This window comes from Polypterus senegalus, chromosome 3, assembly GCF_016835505.1.
Source record: "Polypterus senegalus isolate Bchr_013 chromosome 3, ASM1683550v1, whole genome shotgun sequence".
Taxonomy (NCBI): domain Eukaryota; kingdom Metazoa; phylum Chordata; class Cladistia; order Polypteriformes; family Polypteridae; genus Polypterus; species Polypterus senegalus.
The window spans coordinates 11,773,836-11,795,408 of NC_053156.1; the positions used below are offsets into that span (position 1 = coordinate 11,773,836).

General features: G+C 45.1%; 1 protein-coding gene across 1 annotated transcript in view; it reads left to right on the top strand.

Moving 5' to 3' along the window:
* The first annotated feature begins 1,405 nt into the window (after positions 1 to 1,405).
* Positions 1,406 to 21,573, top strand: part of acvr1ba (activin A receptor type 1Ba) — a 94,363-nt gene continuing 74,195 nt past the window's right edge. Inside the window, exon 1 of the mRNA XM_039746614.1 lies at positions 1,406 to 1,556. Within this exon, the coding sequence (XP_039602548.1) occupies positions 1,466 to 1,556 (91 nt within the window). The 5' untranslated portion in view covers positions 1,406 to 1,465. The remainder of the gene's footprint in view (positions 1,557 to 21,573) is intronic.

Consider the following 21,573-nt stretch of genomic DNA (forward strand, 5'->3'; position numbering starts at 1 on the left):
ATAATCACAATGAGGAAACCATCAATTACTGAAGGTCATGGAATGCAAGTGAATAGAAATGAGTCTTTACTCTTGCTTTGAACAGTTCACTTGTAGACGACTCCTTTATGTGATGAGGTAAAGAGTTCCACAGGCGAGAAGCAGCAGCTGCTCAAGCCCTGTCTGTCCTCCTTAGTTTGGCACTTGGTAAGCAACAGCCAATGACCACTTTGGCTCTCCAGGACCAAAGTTGCTGACCATGAATTTAAACGAGTACTAAGAATAAGCAGACAAGTAGGTAAGGTGTGGGCACAATGCCCATGTTGGTTTCTATTTCGCTATTAAAACAGGGGTCCCAGCACACTAGTTTGCCCGGGGGCCTATGATACTATTAAGGCGGCTCTGGGTAACACTGAAGTAGCTGCTCCTTTGAATTATGAGTGGTGGCGTCTGCTCGGCTCATTATTAACTGACAATATTCAGATACAATTATGAAAGCAAACTGAATCAATTTAAAGAGGAAAAAAAAAAAAAAAATCAGGTTTACCTTCGGTCAGTCAGTCTTTATCCAACCCGCTATATCCTAACACAGGGTCTTGGGGGCCAGCACAGGGTGCAAGGCAGGGACAAACTCCGGGCAGGGCGCCAGCCTACCGCAGGGCACACACACACACTCACGGGACAATTTAGGATCGCCAATGCACCTAATATGCATGTCTTTGGATTGTGGGAGGAAACCCGCGCAGACAACATGCAAACTCCAGGCAGGGAGGCGAACCCAGGTCTCCTTACTGTGAGGCAGCAGCGCTACCGTTTAAAAAGTGGAAATCTCACTTTTCTAAAAACAAAATAAAAGACGAGGCTCGGCGAATTAAACAATGGGTTCATTTAAAGGTAAAATGACTTGACTAATTGAGAAACTGGTTGGTACAAAAGTCTGCAGCCACAGGGGGTTAAGCAGAACTGGACTTACGAGACGCTGGTGCGTAACATAAACATTTCTTTATCTTCGTTCTGCATGGTCATTTCTTTTACTTGTCCATTATTACAAAACACGTGGCGCAAAAAACTGGGTGTTTGACGCGTAAGTCTTTCGGGATTTAGGAAAGACGAAGAAGGACGACCGCTTGAACCTTACCGCGTTTTTTTTTTTTTTTACTGACTAACTGATTTCGGTTTCAGTACAGTATTCGACGCCTGTTCTTCAGTTCACATCAACAAAGCTGGCCACCTGGACTACAAGTACGAAGGACCAATGGTATTTGGTGCCAGGTGTGCCCGATCTTGTGAGACGGTGCGATTACTCAAAAGCGCGAAGCAGACAGGCGAATTCTCGCGCGCATGCGCCAACCAAACACCCGCGTGATGTGAGCGGAGATGTTCTTACTGACAGACCTGCGCCCGCCCATTCCCGCCCTAAGCCCCACCCCCGTCGCGAGTCGCCGCAGCCCGTGCGGCTCCCAGGCAGCTCATTTTCTCCTTCTCCATGCAGAGAGATGGGCAGCACGCAAACATGGCCACCTGGCGAACGAGTGCCGTGTTATTTCTGTTGGCGATTGTGCTCCGAAGCAGTGTCGGTAAGTGTTTCTTTTCTGTTTGTGTATGCCGTACGTCGGGAATGCAAGGCTAAGTGAGGCCGAGGTCGGGCCGGAAGCTTGCCGACTCAAGAAAGATGCGCTTCGGAGGCTTGTGTTTATGTGGTTTCGCGGTAGGGGCGGCCCGCTTGGACGAGTATCCCCGCTGGGACTGTGGTCCCCCGTGACGACAAGCTGGGCAGCAGTTGGAGGCCTTCACCCTGCCCCGAGTACCAGTCACCATCCCTTATGTTTACGAGTGCCACATGGGACTTGCACAGTTTGGAGGGCCGTGTCCTGCGAGAGTGACAATGCGACGGGCCTTCGGTAATTCGCCTCCATTCTCCGTGTCGGTGTACAGTATGTGTTTCCCTATGTGTATGTGTGTTTATGTTTTCCCTTTCCTGCCATCTTGCAGGTTCACGGCACGTTTGACCGGTCGTCCGGTGCCAGTAACGGCGACTGTAGTGTTGTAATCGCGCTTTGTGTGCTTTGCGTCACGTATGGCACCGCCGTCTGGGTGCGATTTCCTGCAGGTATGTTCTTGTGCTGTCGGGTACCTGTTGACAGGCGCTGCTCGCTCCAGCTTAGTTTAGTTTAGTTTGTGGAGTCCTGGCTGCTGTTGTGTCCCAGATCTTATGGGATCTTTACACTCTGGCCAGCTTGATTGGCGACTCCACACCGGCGAGGTGTTAGTGATGGCTTGGCACCCCTTGTGTGTACGGCTCCGCCATGTAAATAAACTTTACACGTTCCTTACCAGGGCCGTCTCCCTACCAACAGCAATAGAAATGTAAATTGCCGATAAAGTTTAAAACATATATTTATTGTATTGGTACTTTCAGCAACATTTAAAAACATGCTGTACAGCAAAGATTAATCGACACAAACGTGTGAACAATACCTTGGAAAAACAAACATTTTAAAGTCAAAGCGAACTTTATTGTCATCTCAACCATATTCAAGTATACAGATAGACGAAATTGCAAAGCACAGGGTCCACAGCGTAACAACATGAAATGCAAATAATAAATTAAAATTTAAAATTGACATTTCAGGAACTTCTGTTTACTTTTTGTAAAGTTTATTTAAATGGCTTGAAAAATCTTGCATTTTGTGTTTATTTTTAAATGGGCTGTGAAGTGCTCTGGAGTATTACTTGTAACATCCACGGTAAACTGAAATGTGTAGCGGCTGTACAGAAGTGTTACATTTGGGAACTTGATTGGACCTTACTTTTTATTCTATGTTAGTGTTCCCTTATTTTAATTCCTATTTTATTTTTTTTTCTCTTCATCATGTAAAGCAATTTGAGTTCCATCATTTGTATGAGAATGTGCTCTAGAAATAAATGTGGGTGCTTTAGCGTATATGGAAAAAGATGATCCGTTGTGGCAACCCTTTAATGGGGAGCAGCCAAATGAAGAAGAAGAAGGGTGCTTTAGTATAACGCTTCACGATCCTAAACTGAATAGATGACGTATTTGGAAGTTTGGATGGCTTTTAAACAAAATGCAGTGGAAGAAAAAAAATTTATGAAAGACCACAGTGGCTTACAATATTGCAAGCTTTCAAGGCAACTCAGACGCCTTCTTCAGGCAAAATGGTGTCATTTTGCGTAACTTCTCTTTACATTCTACATTCTTTACCTATAACGGAGCGCCGCCTGTCCGGATCAGACACCCCTGGCACCCAACGCCCTGGTCCTGCGTACATGTAGTCCAGGGGGCCAAGCTAAGCTGATGTGAACTGACGTGAGTCAGCCAGTCATTATCCAGCCTGCTATACCCTAACTACAGGGCCTCGAGGTGGGATCTGCTGGTGCCAATCCCAGCCAGCACAGGACACAAGGTAGGAACAAATCCCGGACAGGGCACCAGCCAACTACAGGGGGCACACCCACACCCACTAGGGACAATTTAGGACTGCCAATGCACCTAACCTGCATGTCTTTGGTCTGTGGGAGGAAACCCACGCAGACACGGGGAGAACATGCAAACTCTACGCAAGGACGCGGACTTGGGTCTCCTTAATGCGAGGCAGCAGAGCTACCCACTGCGCCACCGTGCTGTCCTAATCCAGAAATGTGAATCGGAAAAAGAAGCCGAAAATGAAGGTGATCTGGGCTTTCCCACATACACACACACACACACACACACTCATTGGCCACTTTGTCAGGTCTGTCTCTCAAGTCTCAGGTAGGACCACCGTTGGCTTCTTTAGTCCCCAGAGCAGCCTGAATTCTTGGGTTGGGGCGTTTGAATGCTACTGTAAGAATTCCTGCAGGATTTCGGTCCATGCTTACTCCAAGCATCACAAATTTCCAGTGGATTTGTTTGCCGGTGAACCTTCTGGTCCCACCTCATCACATCTCGCTTTTGGATTGAGATTTCTGGACCCTGTGGACCATCGGGGCTGCCATGTTTGTGGAACCAGCGCTTGAGAGGATATGTCCTTTGTGGCTTGGTGTATTTAGTCAGTCAGTGTCCAGCCCGCTATATCCTAACACGAGGTCACGGGGGTCTGCTGGAGCCAATCCCAGCCAGCACCGGGCGCAAGGCAGGAACAAATCACACACACCAAGCACACACTATAGGGACAATTTAGGGTCGCCAATCCACCTAACCTGCTCGTCTTTGGGCTGTGGGAGGAAACCCACGCAGACACGGGGAGAACATGCACACTACACGTGGGAGGCGAACCTCAGGTCTCCATACTGCGAGGCAGCACCATGCCGCCCCAGAAATAAACAGTAAAAAGCTCTTTTTTTTTTTTTAATGCTGTACAGATTGGGGTGCTTTCATCATTTTTCTCAAAATGTTCATTTAATTTGAGGAAATGTAGAAAAAAGGCCCCAATACGTGAAGTGTGTTTTTTTTTATTTCACTTCGCTCCCAAACATATAAAAATGGGTTTGATTCGACCCGGAGACATTGTAAGGGCCCCGTGTCTGCGTGGGTTTCCTCCCACAGTCCAGAGACATGCAGGTTAGGTGGGCCGGCGATTCTAAATTGTCCCTAGTGTGTGTGCTTGGTGTGTGTGTGTGTGTGTGTGTGCGAACCCGTGCTGTCATCGGGAGGGTGTTGGGCCACGTTCTTGAACTTGATCTCGCACAGCCTCGTCTCTTTGATTTAGTCGGCGATGTGGGCCGCACGGTGGCGCAGTGGGTAGCGCCGCTGCCTCGCAGTAAGGAGACCTGAGGTTCGCTTCCCGCGTGTACTTTGCATGTTGTCCCCATGTCTGCGTGGGTTTCCTCCCACAGCCCAAAGACGTGCAGGTTATGTGGACTGGTAATTCTAAATTGTCCCTGGTGTGTGTGATTTGTTCCTGCCTTGCACCCAGTGCTGGCTGGGATTGGCTCCAGCAGACCCCGGTGACCACGTGTTAGGATATAGCGGGCTGGACACTGACTGACTAAATACACCAAGCCACAAAGGATGTATCCTCTCAAGCGCTGGTTCCACAAACATGGCAGCCCCGATGGCCCACAGAGTCCATAAATCTCAATCCAAAAGTGAGATGTGATGAGGCGGGACAAGAAGGTTCACCGGCTGGCGCCCTGCCCGGGGTTGGTTTCCTGCCTTGTGCCCTGTGCTGGCTGAGATTGACCCTGTAGTTAGGATATAGCGGGTTGGATAATGACTGACTGACATTGTAAATGGTAAACGACGGACGGACTGCTTTGTTTTCTGTCACTTTATCCTCCGATTTGGAAGCCTAGTTATGCAAGTGGCCTATCCTGAGAGAGATGGAGAGAGCGGGTGGGCAGCAGTCATCTTGGTTCAGAGTCTTTGCGTATTAAAGGGTAGGATTTTTTTTAGTGGCCCATACTTGCCTTGTGTGTCTGAAGAGTCCCGTCACGTGAGGCGTATCGGCTGACAGCTCTTTACATGGTGGGGTTTCTTTGATTTCAAGCACACGCAGTACTGTGGTGTGTGTGTTTTATGGAGACGACTCCCTGTCGGTGTGGACCGTCACTTACTCGGTGATGTCGTTTTTTTTTTTTTTGGTTGCGTCGTTTGAAGCGCCACTTGCTAACACAGGCTGTCACTACGTACTGCTCGGTCGAGTTGCCCGCCTGATTATGAGGTGTGAGTGGTGATGTTCGGCAGCCCCTGAATGCGAGCGTCCCACCGGACCCGAATCTCCTCTCTGCAGTGCGCTCTTTTTTTTTTTTTTTTCTTTTTTCTTTTCACGCGTTTCTCATTTTATCCTTGTGTCTTGTATGACGCGTTCACAGATGGACTTCGGGTCTGTTTTTTTGCAGTAAAGCTTACCTTGACTGTGCTGAGACCCCCCGTTTTTTTCTGTCCCTGAACTTGGGTCCTTTCCAAGACCTTTTTTTTTTTTTTTATCTCCTCTGCCCGTATGACACGTTTTAATTATCGTGCCTCGGACATAGAAAGACGGACTTGGGACAGCAGATGCATATTCAACACGCCTGTGGTAAGTTTCAGATGGGATCGTTTTATTTGTGTTTGTAAACGCCCATATGGGGGCTTCAGTGACACAAGACGCCCCCCTCTGTCGATGCCCTTGAATGCCAGCGGTGCCGCTGCTCCTGTCCGGGTCGTCTGCTGCTAGCTTTTCTAAGGTTTTTGATGTAGGTCACTGGGAGATTACGGCTCCCATGTCCAAGTGCACACTCCCCACCTGCTGTCTGCGCCTCTGCGTTCCTCAGACGACGACGTCGTCTGTGTCGTTTGTGGGGGGCCGCGTTGCCTGCAGTGCACCAGGGGAGCTGCTGTATTGATTTCCCTTTTTCTTCTCCCCCTTTGACCTGACGGCGCTCAGCCTCTGCTCTGCTCGTAAATGGCCGTATCACGTTCCCACAGCAGGGCTCAGCCTGACAGGTTCCTCGCCTTTTTGCCTCTCCGTCTTTTGTGCCTCTGATTTGCACAACAATGCTGTCTGGGGGTACGTGGCTGGCGGCCTTTTCACATTTGTTGTATTGTGTTTGGTTGTAAATGAAGCGTCTGGGTGTCGAGAGAAGGAAACAAAAAACGTGCATTGGGACGTCGGGAGGGTGTTGGGCCGCGTTCTTGAACTTGATGTTGGCACCTTTTATCCTTCTCGCACAGCCTCGTCTCTTTGATTTAGTCGGCGGTGTGGGCCGCATGGTGGCGCAGTTGGTAGCGCCGCTGCCTCGCAGTAAGGAGACCTGAGGTTCGCTTCCCGCGTGTACTTTGCATGTTCTCCCCGTGTCTGCGTGGGTTTCCTCCCACAGCCCAAAGACGTGCAGGTTGGTTGGACTGGTGATTCTAAATTGTCCCCGGTGTGTGCTTGGTGTGTGTGATTTATTTCCTGCCTTGCGCCCGGTGCTGGCTGGGATTGGCTCCAGCTGACCCCCGTGACCTCATGTTAGGATATAGCGGGCTGGACACTGACTGACTAAATACACCAAGCCACAAAGGACGTATCCTCTCAAGCGCTGGTTCCACAAACACGGCAGAGTCCATAAATCTCAATCCAAAAGTGAGATGTGATGAGGAGGGACAAGAAGGTTCACCGGCTGGCGCCCTGCCCGGGGTTTGTTTCCTGCCTTGTGCCCTGTGCTGGCTGAGATTGACCCTGTAGTTAGGATATAGCGGGTTGGATAATGACTGACTGACATTGTAAATGGTAAACGACGGACGGACTGCTTTGTTTTCTGTCACTTTAATCCTCCGATTTGGAAGCCTAGTTATGCAAGTGGCCTATCCTGAGAGAGATAGAGAGAGCGGGCAGGCAGCAGTCATCTTGGTTCGGAGTCTTTGCGTATTAAAGGGTAGGATTTTTTTAGTCCTTTTTTTTCCCCCCCTGTGCTGGCTGGGATTGGCTCCAGCAGACCCCTGTATGGATGGATGTATGCGATGTGGAAAACCCCTCCAATGCTCTGGCCGATCAGTTTTCCAGGTTTGCTCTCGAGCTCTTTTTGAAGTGAATGGTTTTTACAATGGAGGATTGCGGACCGGGAAAAGCCCACAAAAACGGACTTTGTCACCATCTGCGCTGGCGGACAGACCGGTGATTGGAGTGCCATACCAGATTGTTGGATTACGCTTAAATGATAAAATAGTGGCAGAGCGGCATGACGTGTTAAATCCTCTTTAATGGGAGACATCGTCGTCAAATCGCTTAATGCATTATGAGGCACACAGACTCCCATTTAAAAAAAAAAACAAAAAAACAAACAAAGTATAAAATGTTTGACACACTGGAGGAGACCGTTCAGTCCAGGTACTGTTTACAGCTTCTCCAGGTTTGTGCTTCAGCGACGTGTCTCAGATTCTCACAGCTCTTCACGTGAAGAAGTGCTTCCCTGCTTCAGACCTAAATTCGTTTTCCCTTTTAATCTCCACAAGTGCCCTTCAGTTTGCAATTCACCAGGTCATGATTGAGTCACAGATTTGCACAAAAACAGAGGAGGTTGTAGAGACGGGGACTTTATTCAAGCATGTCTCTTTGAAAAGTCTAAATGTGCTCCTTGACAGGTGAGGCAGTCTCACGATTAAAAGTATGTAAATATGAGAGAGAGTGGGGTCGAGAGAGAGAGAGAGAGAGAGTGGGGTCGAGAGAGAGAGAGAGAGAGGAGAGAGAGTGGGGTGAGAGAGAGAGAGAGAGAGAGACAGAGAGTGGGGTCGAGAGAGAGAGAGAGAGACAGAGAGTGGGGTCGAGAGAGAGAGAGAGGGGGCGAGAGAGAGAGAGTGGGGTCGAGAGAGAGAGAGAGAGAGACAGAGAGTGGGGTCGAGAGAGAGAGAGAGTGGGGGAGAGAGAGAGAGAGAGAGGGGGCGAGAGAGAGAGAGAGAGAGAGGAGAGAGAGAGAGTGGGGTCGAGAGAGAGAGACAGAGTGGGGTAGAGAGAGAGACAGAGAGTGGGGTCAAGAGAGAGAGAGACAGAGAGTGGGGTCGAGAGAGAGAGAGAGACAGAGAGTGGGGTCGAGAGAGAGAGAGAGAGAGAGAGAGAGGGGTCGAGGTAGGAAGAGAGAGAGTGGGGTCGAGAGATGGAGAGAAAGAGAATGTGTCTGTCTGTCTGTGTGTATGTATAGATTTTTAAGTATGCAGAGTACCGCATGACAGAGCAGCCACAAGTAAAGGAGCAATATGAAAAATGACAATAGGGACTCTGGTCTGTTGGGCCCTTGAGTGAGGCCCTTAACCTGCAATTGCTGAGCGCTTTGAGTAGTGAGAAAAGCGCTATATAAATGCAAAGAATTATTATTATTATTTTTATTATAAGGTAGTCTGTCAGCGTTTTTAGGAGGGGTTTTCTGAGGAATGTCTGTATCCTCTAGTGGTGCGATCAGCCCCCCAGCTCACAACTGATACTCTGCTGCCTCCGCTTTATCACTTTTGAAGGTATGGATTAGGTCAGGCACACGGGGTCACTTCTGCCCAAGACTCAGCAGGTTTGATTCTCTATGCCTGCCAGAGTAGGACATGTTGTTCTTAAGTGGCACTACTAGCTACTTGATTTTACTCTCCCTTGTTAATTTGTATATGAAGTATGGAGAAGGTATTGGAATTGTCCAACAATCTGTCCTCGATTTTGATGAATCTCGATGTTTTAGACCTCCCCAAGTCTGAGAATACCATTTTTGGAATTGTGTATGTGTGTGTAAACACGATACCTTGAGTTCGCTATCACTTCCTTCAACCAAATTTTGCATACAAGTATTAGGTACAAAACATAGATTCCTATCAACTTTTGGGCTAGTTCTGCAAACTGGAAGAGGTACTTTACCTTTTATTCATGCAGGTGTAGAGTCTGATTTATTCAACTTGAATTTTTAAATAATTGTTCAATATTTTATTAATTTGATTTGTTGTGGATGGTTCTTTAATGTACATAATATAAAAATATAATTATTGTCTTACGGTTTACTCCTCAAATATCCATCCCCATATCTGAGTATATGAGAAAGTCCAGCGGAGACCACTCCTGATTTTTTTCTATTTATTTATTTTTTGTTCTCAGTACATAAAATTTGGCACCATTTTCCACATACTATGATGGGTTTAATTGAACAAGGCCTGATGGTTTAAGAGTACATCAATGTTCATACTGGCATGTGCTGATCAACATTCAAAAAATCACCACCCTCCATCAACCATCATGATTACTGAGGACAACTACCTAACTGCAAAATCTGACTTTCCTACTTTAAGTAACGGCAGAGCAATCACACCTTGTAACAAAATAAATAAAAATAGAAATAAAAATAATAGTACTCTTTAAATGCTGCAACTCTACTGATTGTGGAATCCACTTGAGTAATAGAACTGGCAAACTTTACAGGGCTGAATGTCTACTTGTCATCAATTTTTCTAATGTTCCCATAAACTGAGCACAATTTCCTTTTTTTTTTTTTTTTTCTTTCTTACTGGAAGTGATCCTACAAGTCACACATTCAAAGTGGTTTTCAATCTAAAATGGAAAAGAGCTGTAGGTGGTTGGTTTGTTGTTGAAGCAGTTTTCTGTGGTCCCAGCTTCTTGTGTTATGGCTGTTCACTAACCTCGGGTGGGTAAGGATTTGGGTTTATGGTCCTGTGATGCTGTTTTCCCTTAAAATGATTATAGAAAATAAATAGTTGAATTTTTAAAATTAGTTTTGTATGTTTAAAATGTTAGTTGAAAATCTATTTATGATCAATTAGGGGAAGAATATCATATGGGCAAAGCGGAGACTTGGCATCCACTAAGATTGATCTATCTCTCTCTCTCTATATATATATATCTAATAGTGTCATCTAGCTATCTATTTATTATATCATGCCTATCATATCTATCTCTCTATCTATCCATCTACCTATATTATATAGTGCCTATCATATCTATCTCTCTATCTACAGTGGTGTGAAAAACTATTTGCCCCCTTCCTGATTTCTTATTCTTTTGCATGTTTGTCACACAAAATGTTTCTGATCATCAAACACATTTAACCATTAGTCAAATATAACACAAGTAAACACAAAATGCAGTTTTTAAATGATGGTTTTTATTATTTAGGGAGAAAAAAAAAATCCAAACCTACATGGCCCTGTGTGAAAAAGTAATTTCCCCCTTGTTCAAAAATAACCTAACTGTGGTGTATCACACCGGAGTTCAATTTCCTGATTACTGCCACACCTGTTTCAATCAAGAAATCACTTCAATAGGAGCTGCCTGACACAGAGAAGTAGACCAAAAGCACCTCAAAAGCTAGACATCATGCCAAGATCCAAAGAAATTCAGGAACAAATGAGAACAGAAGTCATTGAGATCTATCAGTCTGGTAAAGGTTATAAAGCCATTTCTAAAGCTTTGGGACTCCAGCAAACCACAGTGAGAGCCATTATCCACAAATGGCAAAAACATGGAACAGTGGTGAACCTTCCCAGGAGTGGCGGCCGACCAAAATGACCCCAAGAGCGCAGAGACGACTCATCCGAGAGGTCACAAAAGACCCCAGGACAACGTCTAAAGAACTGCAGGCCTCACTTGCCTCAATTAAGGTCAGTGTTCACGACTCCACCATAAGAAAGAGACTGGGCAAAAACGGCCTGCATGGCAGATTTCCAAGACGCAAACCACTGTTAAGCAAAAGAACATTAGGGCTCGTCTCAATTTTGCTAAGAAACATCTCAATGATTGCCAAGACTTTTGGGAAAATACCTTGTGGACTGATGAGACAAAAGTTGAACTTTTGGAAGGCAAATGTCCCGTTACATCTGGCGTAAAAGGAACACAGCATTTCAGAAAAAGAACATCATACCAACAGTAAAATATGGTGGTGGTAGTGTGATGGTCTGGGGTTGTTTTGCTGCTTCAGGACCTGGAAGGCTTGCTGTGATAGATGGAACCATGAATTCTACTGTCTACCAAAAATCCTGAAGGAGAATGTCCGGCCATCTGTTCATCAACTCAAGCTGAAGCGATCTTGGGTGCTGCAACAGGACAATGACCCAAAACACACCAGCAAATCCACCTCTGAATGGCTGAAGAAAACAAAATGAAGACTTTGGAGTGGCCTAGTCAAAGTCCTGACCTGAATCCAATTGAGATGCTATGGCATGACCTTAAAAAGGCGCTTCATGCTAGAAAACCCTCAAATAAAGCTGAATTACAACAATTCTGAAAAGATGAGTGGGCCAGAATTCCTCCAGAGCGCTGTAAGAGACTCATTGAAAGTTATCACAAACGCTTGATTGCAGTTATTGCTGCTAAGGGTGGCCCAACCAGTTATTAGGTTCAGGGGGCAATTACTTTTTCACACAGGGCCATGTAGGTTTGGATTTTTTCTCCCTAAATAATAAAAACCATCATTTAAAAACTGCATTTTGTGTTTACTTGTGTTATATTTGACTAATGGTTCAATGTGTTTGATGATCAGAAACATTTTGTGTGACAAACATGCAAAAGAATAAGAAATCGGGAAGGGGGCAAATAGTTTTTCACACCACTGTATATTATATAGTGCCTTTCATATCTCTCTCTCTCTCTCTCTCTCTCTATTTATCTGTCATATACAGTAATCCCTCCTCGATCGCAAGGGTTATGCGTTCCTGAAGCGATAGGTGAAAATCCGCGAAGTAGAAACCATATGTTTGTCTGTTTATTTTTATATATTTTAAGCCCTTATAAACTCTCCCACACTGTTTATAAATATTCCCCGCACAGTTATACAGCTTAAACCCTTTGTATTCTCTTAGATATTAGGTAAGATTCATTGAAATTATGTATATAAACACACTGTTTATATACAGTAAAACCTAAATATTATTTTAAAGATATCGAGTGTCTCTGATATCACATATGTTACAGCCATTATGATAGACAGGCCACCAGCAATAAATATGTACAATACAAGAAAAATAGTATACAGTAAATGTGTGTGTACAGTGACACTAAACGTACGTACATGTACTAAGTACTGTAAGTAGAAAATGAATTCTAGTTACTCACCAACAATGACACGATGACTTGTCCGCTAACGATGAGTTTAGTTTTACTGCACAACAAGCAGAGCGTCACAGCTCTTCTAAGGGAGCCTCTTCAGGCGACTGTGTAGCACCGCCGTTGTTCGTCTTCAATCCAAATCCCTAAAGCAGATTCTATCCAGACTGCTGCCTTATTAGATCCACTTACAACTCGTTTTGCACCCTGGTTAAAGGACACTGCGGCCGTAGATCTTATATTCTTTTCTTACTTTTTAAATAAAAACAATCGTAGCCTCATTGATGCTGTAATGGCGTCCAACAGCGGTGTAGCTTTTCCCTTCCTTCAACAAATCCAAAACGTTTACCTTTTCGGCAATTGTTAACATCTTCCGTTGGCGCTTGGGCACAGCCCCTGAAGCAGTAGCAGGAGCAGATCGTTTTGGAGCCACAATGAAGGGATTGACTACACACAAAGATAAACACAAAAGAGCACAAAAGTGAACTCTTTACACAGCGAAACACGTTGATGCTGAATGAGCGAGACGAGACTTCCTGGTTAACACCGCATTCAGCACACAGGAACTTAACTGCATGCTCTGATTGGTTAGCTTCTCAGTCATCCGCCAATAGCGTCCCTTGTATGAAATCAACTGGGCAAACCAACTGAGGAAGCACATGCTGGAAGTAAAAAGACCCATTGACCGCAGAACCTGTGAAGCAGCGCAAAATCTGCGTTGTATATTTAGTTATGCTTTCATATAAAACCCACTATAGAGTGAAGCTGTGAAAGTCGAAGCGCGATATAGCGAGGGATTACTGTAGTGCCTTTTCTATCTATCTCTCTCTCTCTATCTATCTAGCATATAAGCAGTGTTTAATTTTATTGAGTGAGGACTCGTATTGTTTTTCATATTTCCAAATTCAAACCATGCCGGATGGGATGTCTTGTACTCCGTGCTTCCTAAACTCAGTCCTTTGGGAATGTGGTCACCCTAAATTTGTTACTTGGTCTGCAGAATAAAAGATTGATACAAAGTGCAAAATCAACATCTCTCTCTGTATTAAAATCCAATGTGTCTCTGTCTGTACGTCTGTCTGCTTTTCACTAGAGAACTACTTGATGGATTGAGATCGGGTTTTTTTTTTGTGTGTCTACAATTTGTCTGCACATTCCGGTTGATTGCCCTAAGAATCATAGTTTGTTTACAGGAGCAATATATTTGCGCTAATCCGACTGTAGACCAGGGGTCTCCAACCTTTTTTCCCCTCTGAGAGCTACTTTTACAAGATGAAAATGGCCGAGAGCTTCTAACGTTTCTTCTCATAGCTTATTTCAACCCAAACAAACTGAATAAGCTTGTATTGCCTGAACATTTACAACATGTTGGTGTCCACAACTCACATTTTCCATTAAAACGTCACAATAAAATATTGAGTTCACCTGCAAGTGCATTTTGTACGTCTGTATGCATTTCCTAGCGTATCTCACACTATTGAGTTAAAACATGAAGGCTGTCAAAACAAAACAATGCAATTCCAAATCCACAGACCTGACTTCTTCATTTGTCATTTTGTCACATGTCACCGTGTCACTTTATTCACAGGTCCAGTCGCTTGTGTGATGTGTTGTTTAGTTAGTCAGGTGGCTGGCACTGAGGTGTCTGGTGGAGTGGAGCCCCCTTAGGTTCACTCTGATGGAGTCGTTTCAATGTCCGTCTGTCAGTCTTGTTCTGAACTTTGACTCACAGAGGTATGGAGACCCAAACAAAGCAGACGTTTTCAGAGCTGCTTGGTGAAGATTCTTCGAGTTATCTGGCTCTACTAAATCCACATAAAACTACATAAAATCCAAATCATATTATGGGATATCATCTACTGTTAAATTCTGCTCTGTACTTGTAATATTTTTATTTTCATACTGTATTGAGAATTTGTTCTGTGTATTGTATTGTATTGACGCCCACTGCACGTCCAACCTACCTATAAAGGGGTCCCTCTTTGAACGTCCTTTTCCAAGGTTTCTTCGATTTTTACCCTACAAGGGTTTTTTTTGGGAGTCTTAGAGAGTCAAGGCTAGGGGGGGGGGGCCGTCAAGAGGCCCACTGCAGCACTTCTTGTGTGATTTTGGGTTCTACAAGAATAAATTGTATTGAATTGTACTGAGCTCCAGAAGTGCTGTTGAGACTTTAACTGCACATTATTTTACAGGTGTACTAATATATAAAATATAAAATCCAATGTCTGTCTGTCTAAGTCACTTTTCACGAGAGAACTACTTCATGGATTTTTCTTTTTTTTTCTTTTCTATAATTTGCTTGAACATTCCGGTTGATTTTGCGACTTCTCATTTCGCTGTGTATCAGACTTCGCCTGCGGTAACGATTTATTCAGGGCTGTGGAGTCGGTAGATAAATGCTCCGACTCCTCAGTTTCTAAATCTTCCGACTCCGACTCCTCAGTTTCTAAATCTTCCGACTCCCCGACCGACTCCTCAGTTTCTAAATCTTCCGACTCCTCAGTTTCTAAATCTTCCGACTCCTCAGTTTCTAAATCTTCCGACTCCCCGACTCCGACTCCTCAGTTTCTAAATCTTCCGACTCCCGACCACTCCTCTGTATGTATCTACTATGTGAATGTATTTTCTACATCCATTGAAGGAAAGGAAGGCAACATACATGTCATTTCACCACAGAACTACTGGCTAGGAGGCCAACACTCTCTACTATAATGCCAGATTAAAGACAAACACAATGAAAACAAGGTTTTGTTTATTTATTTATTTATTTTTTTTAAACAAGTGTCTGAATAGTAATATCAGGCATAAAAATCAGGAACAGGAAATAGTTCAAAAATACAAGCCACATTCTTTGGTAGTTTTAACTTTTAAAACAAAAAAAAAAAAAAGCTTAACTATATGAACTAAAAACAATATCTGGAAAACCTGTATTAAACTTGGAATACAGTTCTAGTTAAAGGAAAGGAAATAAATATGGCAGCCAACTTATTCCTCTATCTAAAATCGGTGGGCTTTAGGCAAGGTTCACAGTTCCCTGTAACAGTGGAACACGACACAATGGAAAGCGGTGCCGCACCTTACCTGTGCATTACATCCCATAAAGTGACGCATACAGTCAATGAAAAGCGTGCTTCATGGTTACTTGACATGTTCGTTTTGTGGTAACATTATGCACTGCATGCATTGGGCTTTATTCTTACAGCAGAGAAGTAGTTCATTATGACTGTTTGTGAATTGGGACATTTCAACTTACTTTTTTAATTCCCATTTAAATTTAGTAGGAGTCGGTTAACTTTTTGCCGACTCCGACTCCAGGTACCCAAAATTGTCTCCGACTCCACAGCCCTGGATTTATTTGCACGAATCCAAGAAAGACGCAGAGGGCCGAGGTGTGGGACCTTTCCTCACTCACTTGCCAGCTTCGGTGTGTTTGTCCTTAACTCCGCTTAGCTGGTGAACGAGAGAACAATTGAATTCAACTTTTGTTTGATGTTTAAAATAAAGTGTCACTTAGGTCTTGATGAGTTTGAGTCTGGATGTTCTCTTAAGTGTGTGCCACGTTGAAAAGAGAGATTACAATTCAAATTGTGGATCGTGATTTTGTGTTAAAGGATCATGATGCATTTTTTTTTGGAAAGATCGCCCATGGCTAATTTGACTAATCAAGGTTTATGTAGGATTCCTTACCCCTTTGGCGAGCTACTTGGAAAGGGGTGATGAGCTACCGGTAGGTTAGGTTTGGTTTAAACACTCAGGAAAACACAGCACCTCCAAACTTGACATAAGTGGAACCCAACACTATCTTGTCTTAATTTTATTGTTGAGCTAATTGAGCTCCCCGTCTCATCCATCCACTATCCAACTCCCTATATCCTAACACTGGGTCACGGGGGTCTGCTGGAGCCAATCCCACCCAGCACAGGGCGCAAGGCAGGAAACGAACCCCGGGCAGGGCGCACACACCCACGGGATGACTTTGGATCGCCAATGCACCTAACCTGCATGTCTTTGGACTGTGAGAGGAAACCGGAGCAGACACGGAGAGAACATACAAGCTCCACGAAGGGAGGACCCGGGAAGTGAACCCAGGTCTCCTTACTGCGAGGCAGCAGCACCACCACTGCGCCACCGTGCCACCCCGCTCCCCGTCTCGGACAGGTTGAAATTTAAATAATCATCGTCGACCTCCATGTTAATGTTTGCAGTGCATCATGCAACAACAACAACATTTATTTCTATAGCACATTTTCATACAAACAGTAGCTCAAAGTGCTTTACATAATAAAGAATAGAAAAATAGAAGACAATAAAAAATAAAAATAAGTCAACATTAATTAACATAGAATAAGTAAAGTCCAATGGCCAGGGTGGACAGAAAAAACAAAAAAAAAACTCCAGACGGCGGGAGAAAAGAAAAAAAAAATCTGTAGGGATTCCCGACCAAGAGACCGCCAGGTCCCCTCTGCATGCATGTAGAAGTGGTGTCCTCCCATTTCAGGGCCCCCATGATGTTTTTTTTTTTTATTTTATTATGTACGTTTTTTAACACTAGAATTGCCAAAGCCTACGATAAAACTCGTAACCCTGGCCCACCTTGAATCCATTCGCACCTCTCTGTCAGCGTCTTTTGTGTTGTAAATGTGTCGATCGGCACAAGCAGCAAGCAGCCTGCTATCCCATCCCCACACCAACGCAGAAAGGGCAGAAAGTTCTCTCGGCTCAAGTCTGTTTACCTGCGTGTGAGTTGCCTGGAGTTGTAGACGGTTAATAATTGATCGTCATTTGGAATACATGTAGCAACGTGTTGGAGACCCCTGCTGTAGACTAAGGTGAAAGGTCATTGCTGTATGACGACTCGGCCTGTTCACGCAGCCTCGTGTTTGTCCAGCATTCGTGAGGTGTTTCCGACTTGACGGCTCGACAGCCTAAAGAGTGTACCCAATACAGAGAGGATCTTTTTGTGGTGACCGTGACCTGATCGATGGCTCATTGTCAATCTTACTAAAGATGTGTCCTTGGTGGCAGTGGGTTCTGTCACACTTGTGCCGTGTTTTGTTTCCTCCTGTAGTTTTCTGCTTCAGCAGCAGGTCCCAGTTAGTTTTGTTCCAGGTTTCCACAACTCTTGGAGTGAAGAAGGGCTTCCATAGGTGCAGGTGACCAATTGTTTCTCCTGAGAAGTTCAGCAGGGCTTTCTATTTCCTGGAGAAATGGTGATACAACAACATTTATTTCTATAGCACATTTTCATACAAAAAGTAGCTCAAAGTGCTTTACATAATGAAGAAAAGAAAATTAAAAGACAAAATAAAAACTTAAAATAAGACAACATTAGTTAACATAGGAAAGGAGTAAGGTCCGATAGACTTAAATGATAACTAGCGACTGGGAGCCCGATCGAATCGGACTACAAATTCTACGTTTGTGAAATCCATACTGCAAAGAATTATTTGTTTTTTTAAGTCCTTGAAATGATTTTATCATCATGGCACTGATTTGCGCTCAAAACAGACCTTTTCGGCCGATGTAATGAAGAGCTTCCTGTTTAAACGAGGCTGCGAGACGTGAACTCCGCTCTTCGGCGCACCTCCTTTTGATTTTTTCCCGGCAAACAAATTTTCAAAACCAACCGTATTTTACGACTCTAATCAGAGTCAGAGTAATAATTATGTTGGCGTGGTCATTTTAGATCTGAGATCGGCTAACATTCAAACAATGACCGTTGTTAATACCCAGTCGTCATTACTCAGTTTGCCAATAGGTGTCAGAAGGGCGGATGCCAAAACCGAACTGCCCAAAGATAGATTGACATAGCAAGCAAATGGCGACACGTTCTAAATTACTTTCGGTTCTGGAGCTGTCGAAGGGTTTAAGTCAGTTGATGATGCAAGTCCTATTTTAAGCCCTTATAAACTCTCCCACACTGTTTGTAAATATTCTCCGCACAGTTATACAGTAAACCCTCGTTTATCGCGGTTGATTCGCTCCAGACAGTTAAATGAATTTCCAAGAAGTAGGATTCTTTATTTATAAATCTAATATTTTCGCAGTTGGAGCATTGAAAACCTGTTTACGACCTTCTAAATACGTTTGGTAACATTATTAGAGCCCTCTAGACATGAAATAACACCCTTTAGTCAAACGTTTAAGCTGTGCTCCATGACAAGACAGAGATGGCAGTTCTTTCTCACAATTAAAAGAATGCAAACATATCTTCTGTTCAAGGTGCGCGTCAGGAGCAGAGAATGTCAGAGAGAGAGAGAGAGAGAGAAAAGCAAACAATCAAAAAATCAATACGTGCTTTCGGGCTTTTAAGTATGCCAAAGCACTGTGATAAAGCAGCGCAATGAAGGGATCGATGTGAAGGTAGCCTTTCAGCATTTTTTTACAGGAGCGTCCGTATCTTCTATGCAAACAGCCCCTCCGTCAGGAGCAGATAATGGGACCAATCATATGCCTCCCTGATGGTGTTGCATGATGGATAAGTATCTGCCTGTATTTCTCGGAGAGAGTGAAAGAGACAGAGAAAAGCAAACGGGCTGTTAGAGCTTTTAAGTGTGCGAAGCAGCGAGCGGGAAGCACATCGTATATCATTGAGGAGTTTTAATTAATATGTAATACGTGCTCTGATTGGGTAGCTTCTCCGCCCTCCGCCAATAGCGTCCCTTGTATGAAATCAACTGGGCAAACAAACTGAGGAAGCACGTAACATAAATTGAAAGACCCATTGTCCGCAGAAATCCGCAAACCAGCAAAAAATCCGTGATAAATATTTAGATATGCTTACATTTAAAATCCGCGATGGAGTGAAGCCACGAAAGTCGAAGCGCGATATAGCGAGGGATCAATGTACCTCTAAAGCCATTAAATAAATAATCCGTAAAAACTGGTGTTTATTGTGGAAGTTAAAATTCCAATAAATAAAAAAAATCCTTTTAAAACGAGGTTAAAACAATGCTGGAAGCAGTCCCTTAAGAACAACACAAAGCCTGGTGCTTCTTTTACCTGGCGCCTCTCCTGCTTCTCCCCGCAACATGAGAGTCGCCCTACCAGTAGCAGCTGACCTTTTTTTCCGCTCCACCGGTATGGAGACCTCCTGATCCCTGGCTTCAGTCGCGCACTCTCTAGACCGAGACTTGGCTTCCCTGGCGACCAAGACGCCCACGTCAGGGCATTCTCCACCCAAGCCTCATGACTCCTGCTTCCTTCTCGGCCTTCCGTGGCCAGCCGTCCTACTACCGGTCACTTCTGCTCCTCAGTATGCTAAGAGGGAGCGACCACTACCAACTGCCCTAGGTGTTGGCCAAACACCCCAGCTAGGGCTCACTGTCCAGCTGCCTGCCTGCCTGCGAGCCTTCGCTCGCTCACTCGCACCGGCTCTCTCTCTCTCCACGCTGCTTCCTGCTCTCCTGCAACCTCTGTCTTTTTTCCTTCCCTCTTTCTTCCTTCCCTCTTTCTTCCTTCTCTATCCCCTTAGCCGCCTCGCGCTTCTATTTATGAAGAGGACGTGGCAGCTGTAGCAATCAGCAGCCCCAGGAAGAGTTAACGAATGTGGACGGTTTCTCACCTGTGCGTTTAGGTGAGAAACGCCCACACCACGAATCCCCCTGGAACTGCTTCAGCCACTCAACCACCACACCCCCTCGCTAAGCTGCAATTATTTATTTAAAACTGGCCTCTTGACGTGAAGCTGTGGACCCGCTACACCACAGGAGTAGATTAGAAAAAGGACGAAAATGCCAGAAATTAGTCGGATTGGCACCAGGTTTGTTCAGTATTGGGGTTATCGCAGCAGTTTTAAAAGATGAGGGAACAATACCAGTAGTGAGAGAAGAGTGGATTATAGCAGAGATAAGAGGGGAGGCAGGCTTTGACCAGAACTGTTTCCCAGTTGACAGGTGGATGGCTTAGACTACCGGACAACATCTGAGATTTCTGAGAAGGTAGGAAGCTGGAAAGAGGAAAATGAGTGAGTTGGTGGGTGAAATTCAAATGAAGTACTGGAGGAAGGACTGGTGAATCTTCTGGATTTTTTTTTTCCCCATTAATAAAAGGACTTAAGGGAATTGCAAAAATGTAAGGGATTGAGGAGGTCTTTGAAGTACTTAACCGACCCACGACGTTCCGAGTCGAGGTCAGCAGCGCATCATCCCCACCATTATACAGTGTTGACACCGCACTGCTTCCCACTCCTGAGACGCCGGACGGTAGACCATAACCTTTATGGACAGAATTTCTAGGCACAGCCAGGGTGTTGAAGGGGTCCGGTTTGGTGGGCTCAGGACTGGGTCACTGCTATTTGCAGATGATGTTGTCCTGTTTGCTTCATCAGGCTGTGATCTTCAGCTCTCCCTCTGGATCGGTTCGCAGCTGGGATGGGAATCAGCACCTCCAAATTCGAGAGCATGGTCCTCAGCCGGAAAAGGGTGGAGTGCCCTCTCAGGGTTGGGGGAGAGATCCTGCCCCAAGCGGAGGCGTTCAAGTATCTCGGGGTCTTGTTCAAGAGTGAGGGAAGAATGGAGAGTGAGATTGACAGGCGGATCAGTGCGGCGTCCACAGTGATTCGGGCTCTGCATCGGTCTGTCGTAGTGAAAAAGGAGCGGAGCCGTAAGGCAAAGCTCTCAATTTACCAGTCCATCTACGCTCCTACCCTCACCTATGGTCATGAGCTATGGGTAGTGACCGAAAGAACGAGATCACGAATACAAGCGGCTGAAATGAGTTTCCTCCGCATGGTGTCTGGGCTTTCACTTAAAGATATGGTGAGAAGCTCAGTCATCCGGGAGGGGCTCAGAGTAGAGGAGTCAGATGAGGTGGTGCGGGCATCTGATCAGGATGCCACCTGGATGCCTCCCTGGTGAGGTGTTCCAGGTACGTCTAACCGGGATGAGGCCCCAGGGAAGACCCAGGACACGCTGGAGGGACTATGTCTCCCTTCTGGCCTGGGAACGCCTTGGGATTCCCCCCGAAAGAGCTAGAAAAAGTAGCCGGGGAGAGGGAAGTCTGGGCATCTCTGCTCAAGCTGCTGCCCCCCGCGACCCGACCCCGGATAAGCAGAAGAGGATGGATGGATGGATGGAGTTGAGTAAAGGTGAGTAGGTAAAGACTT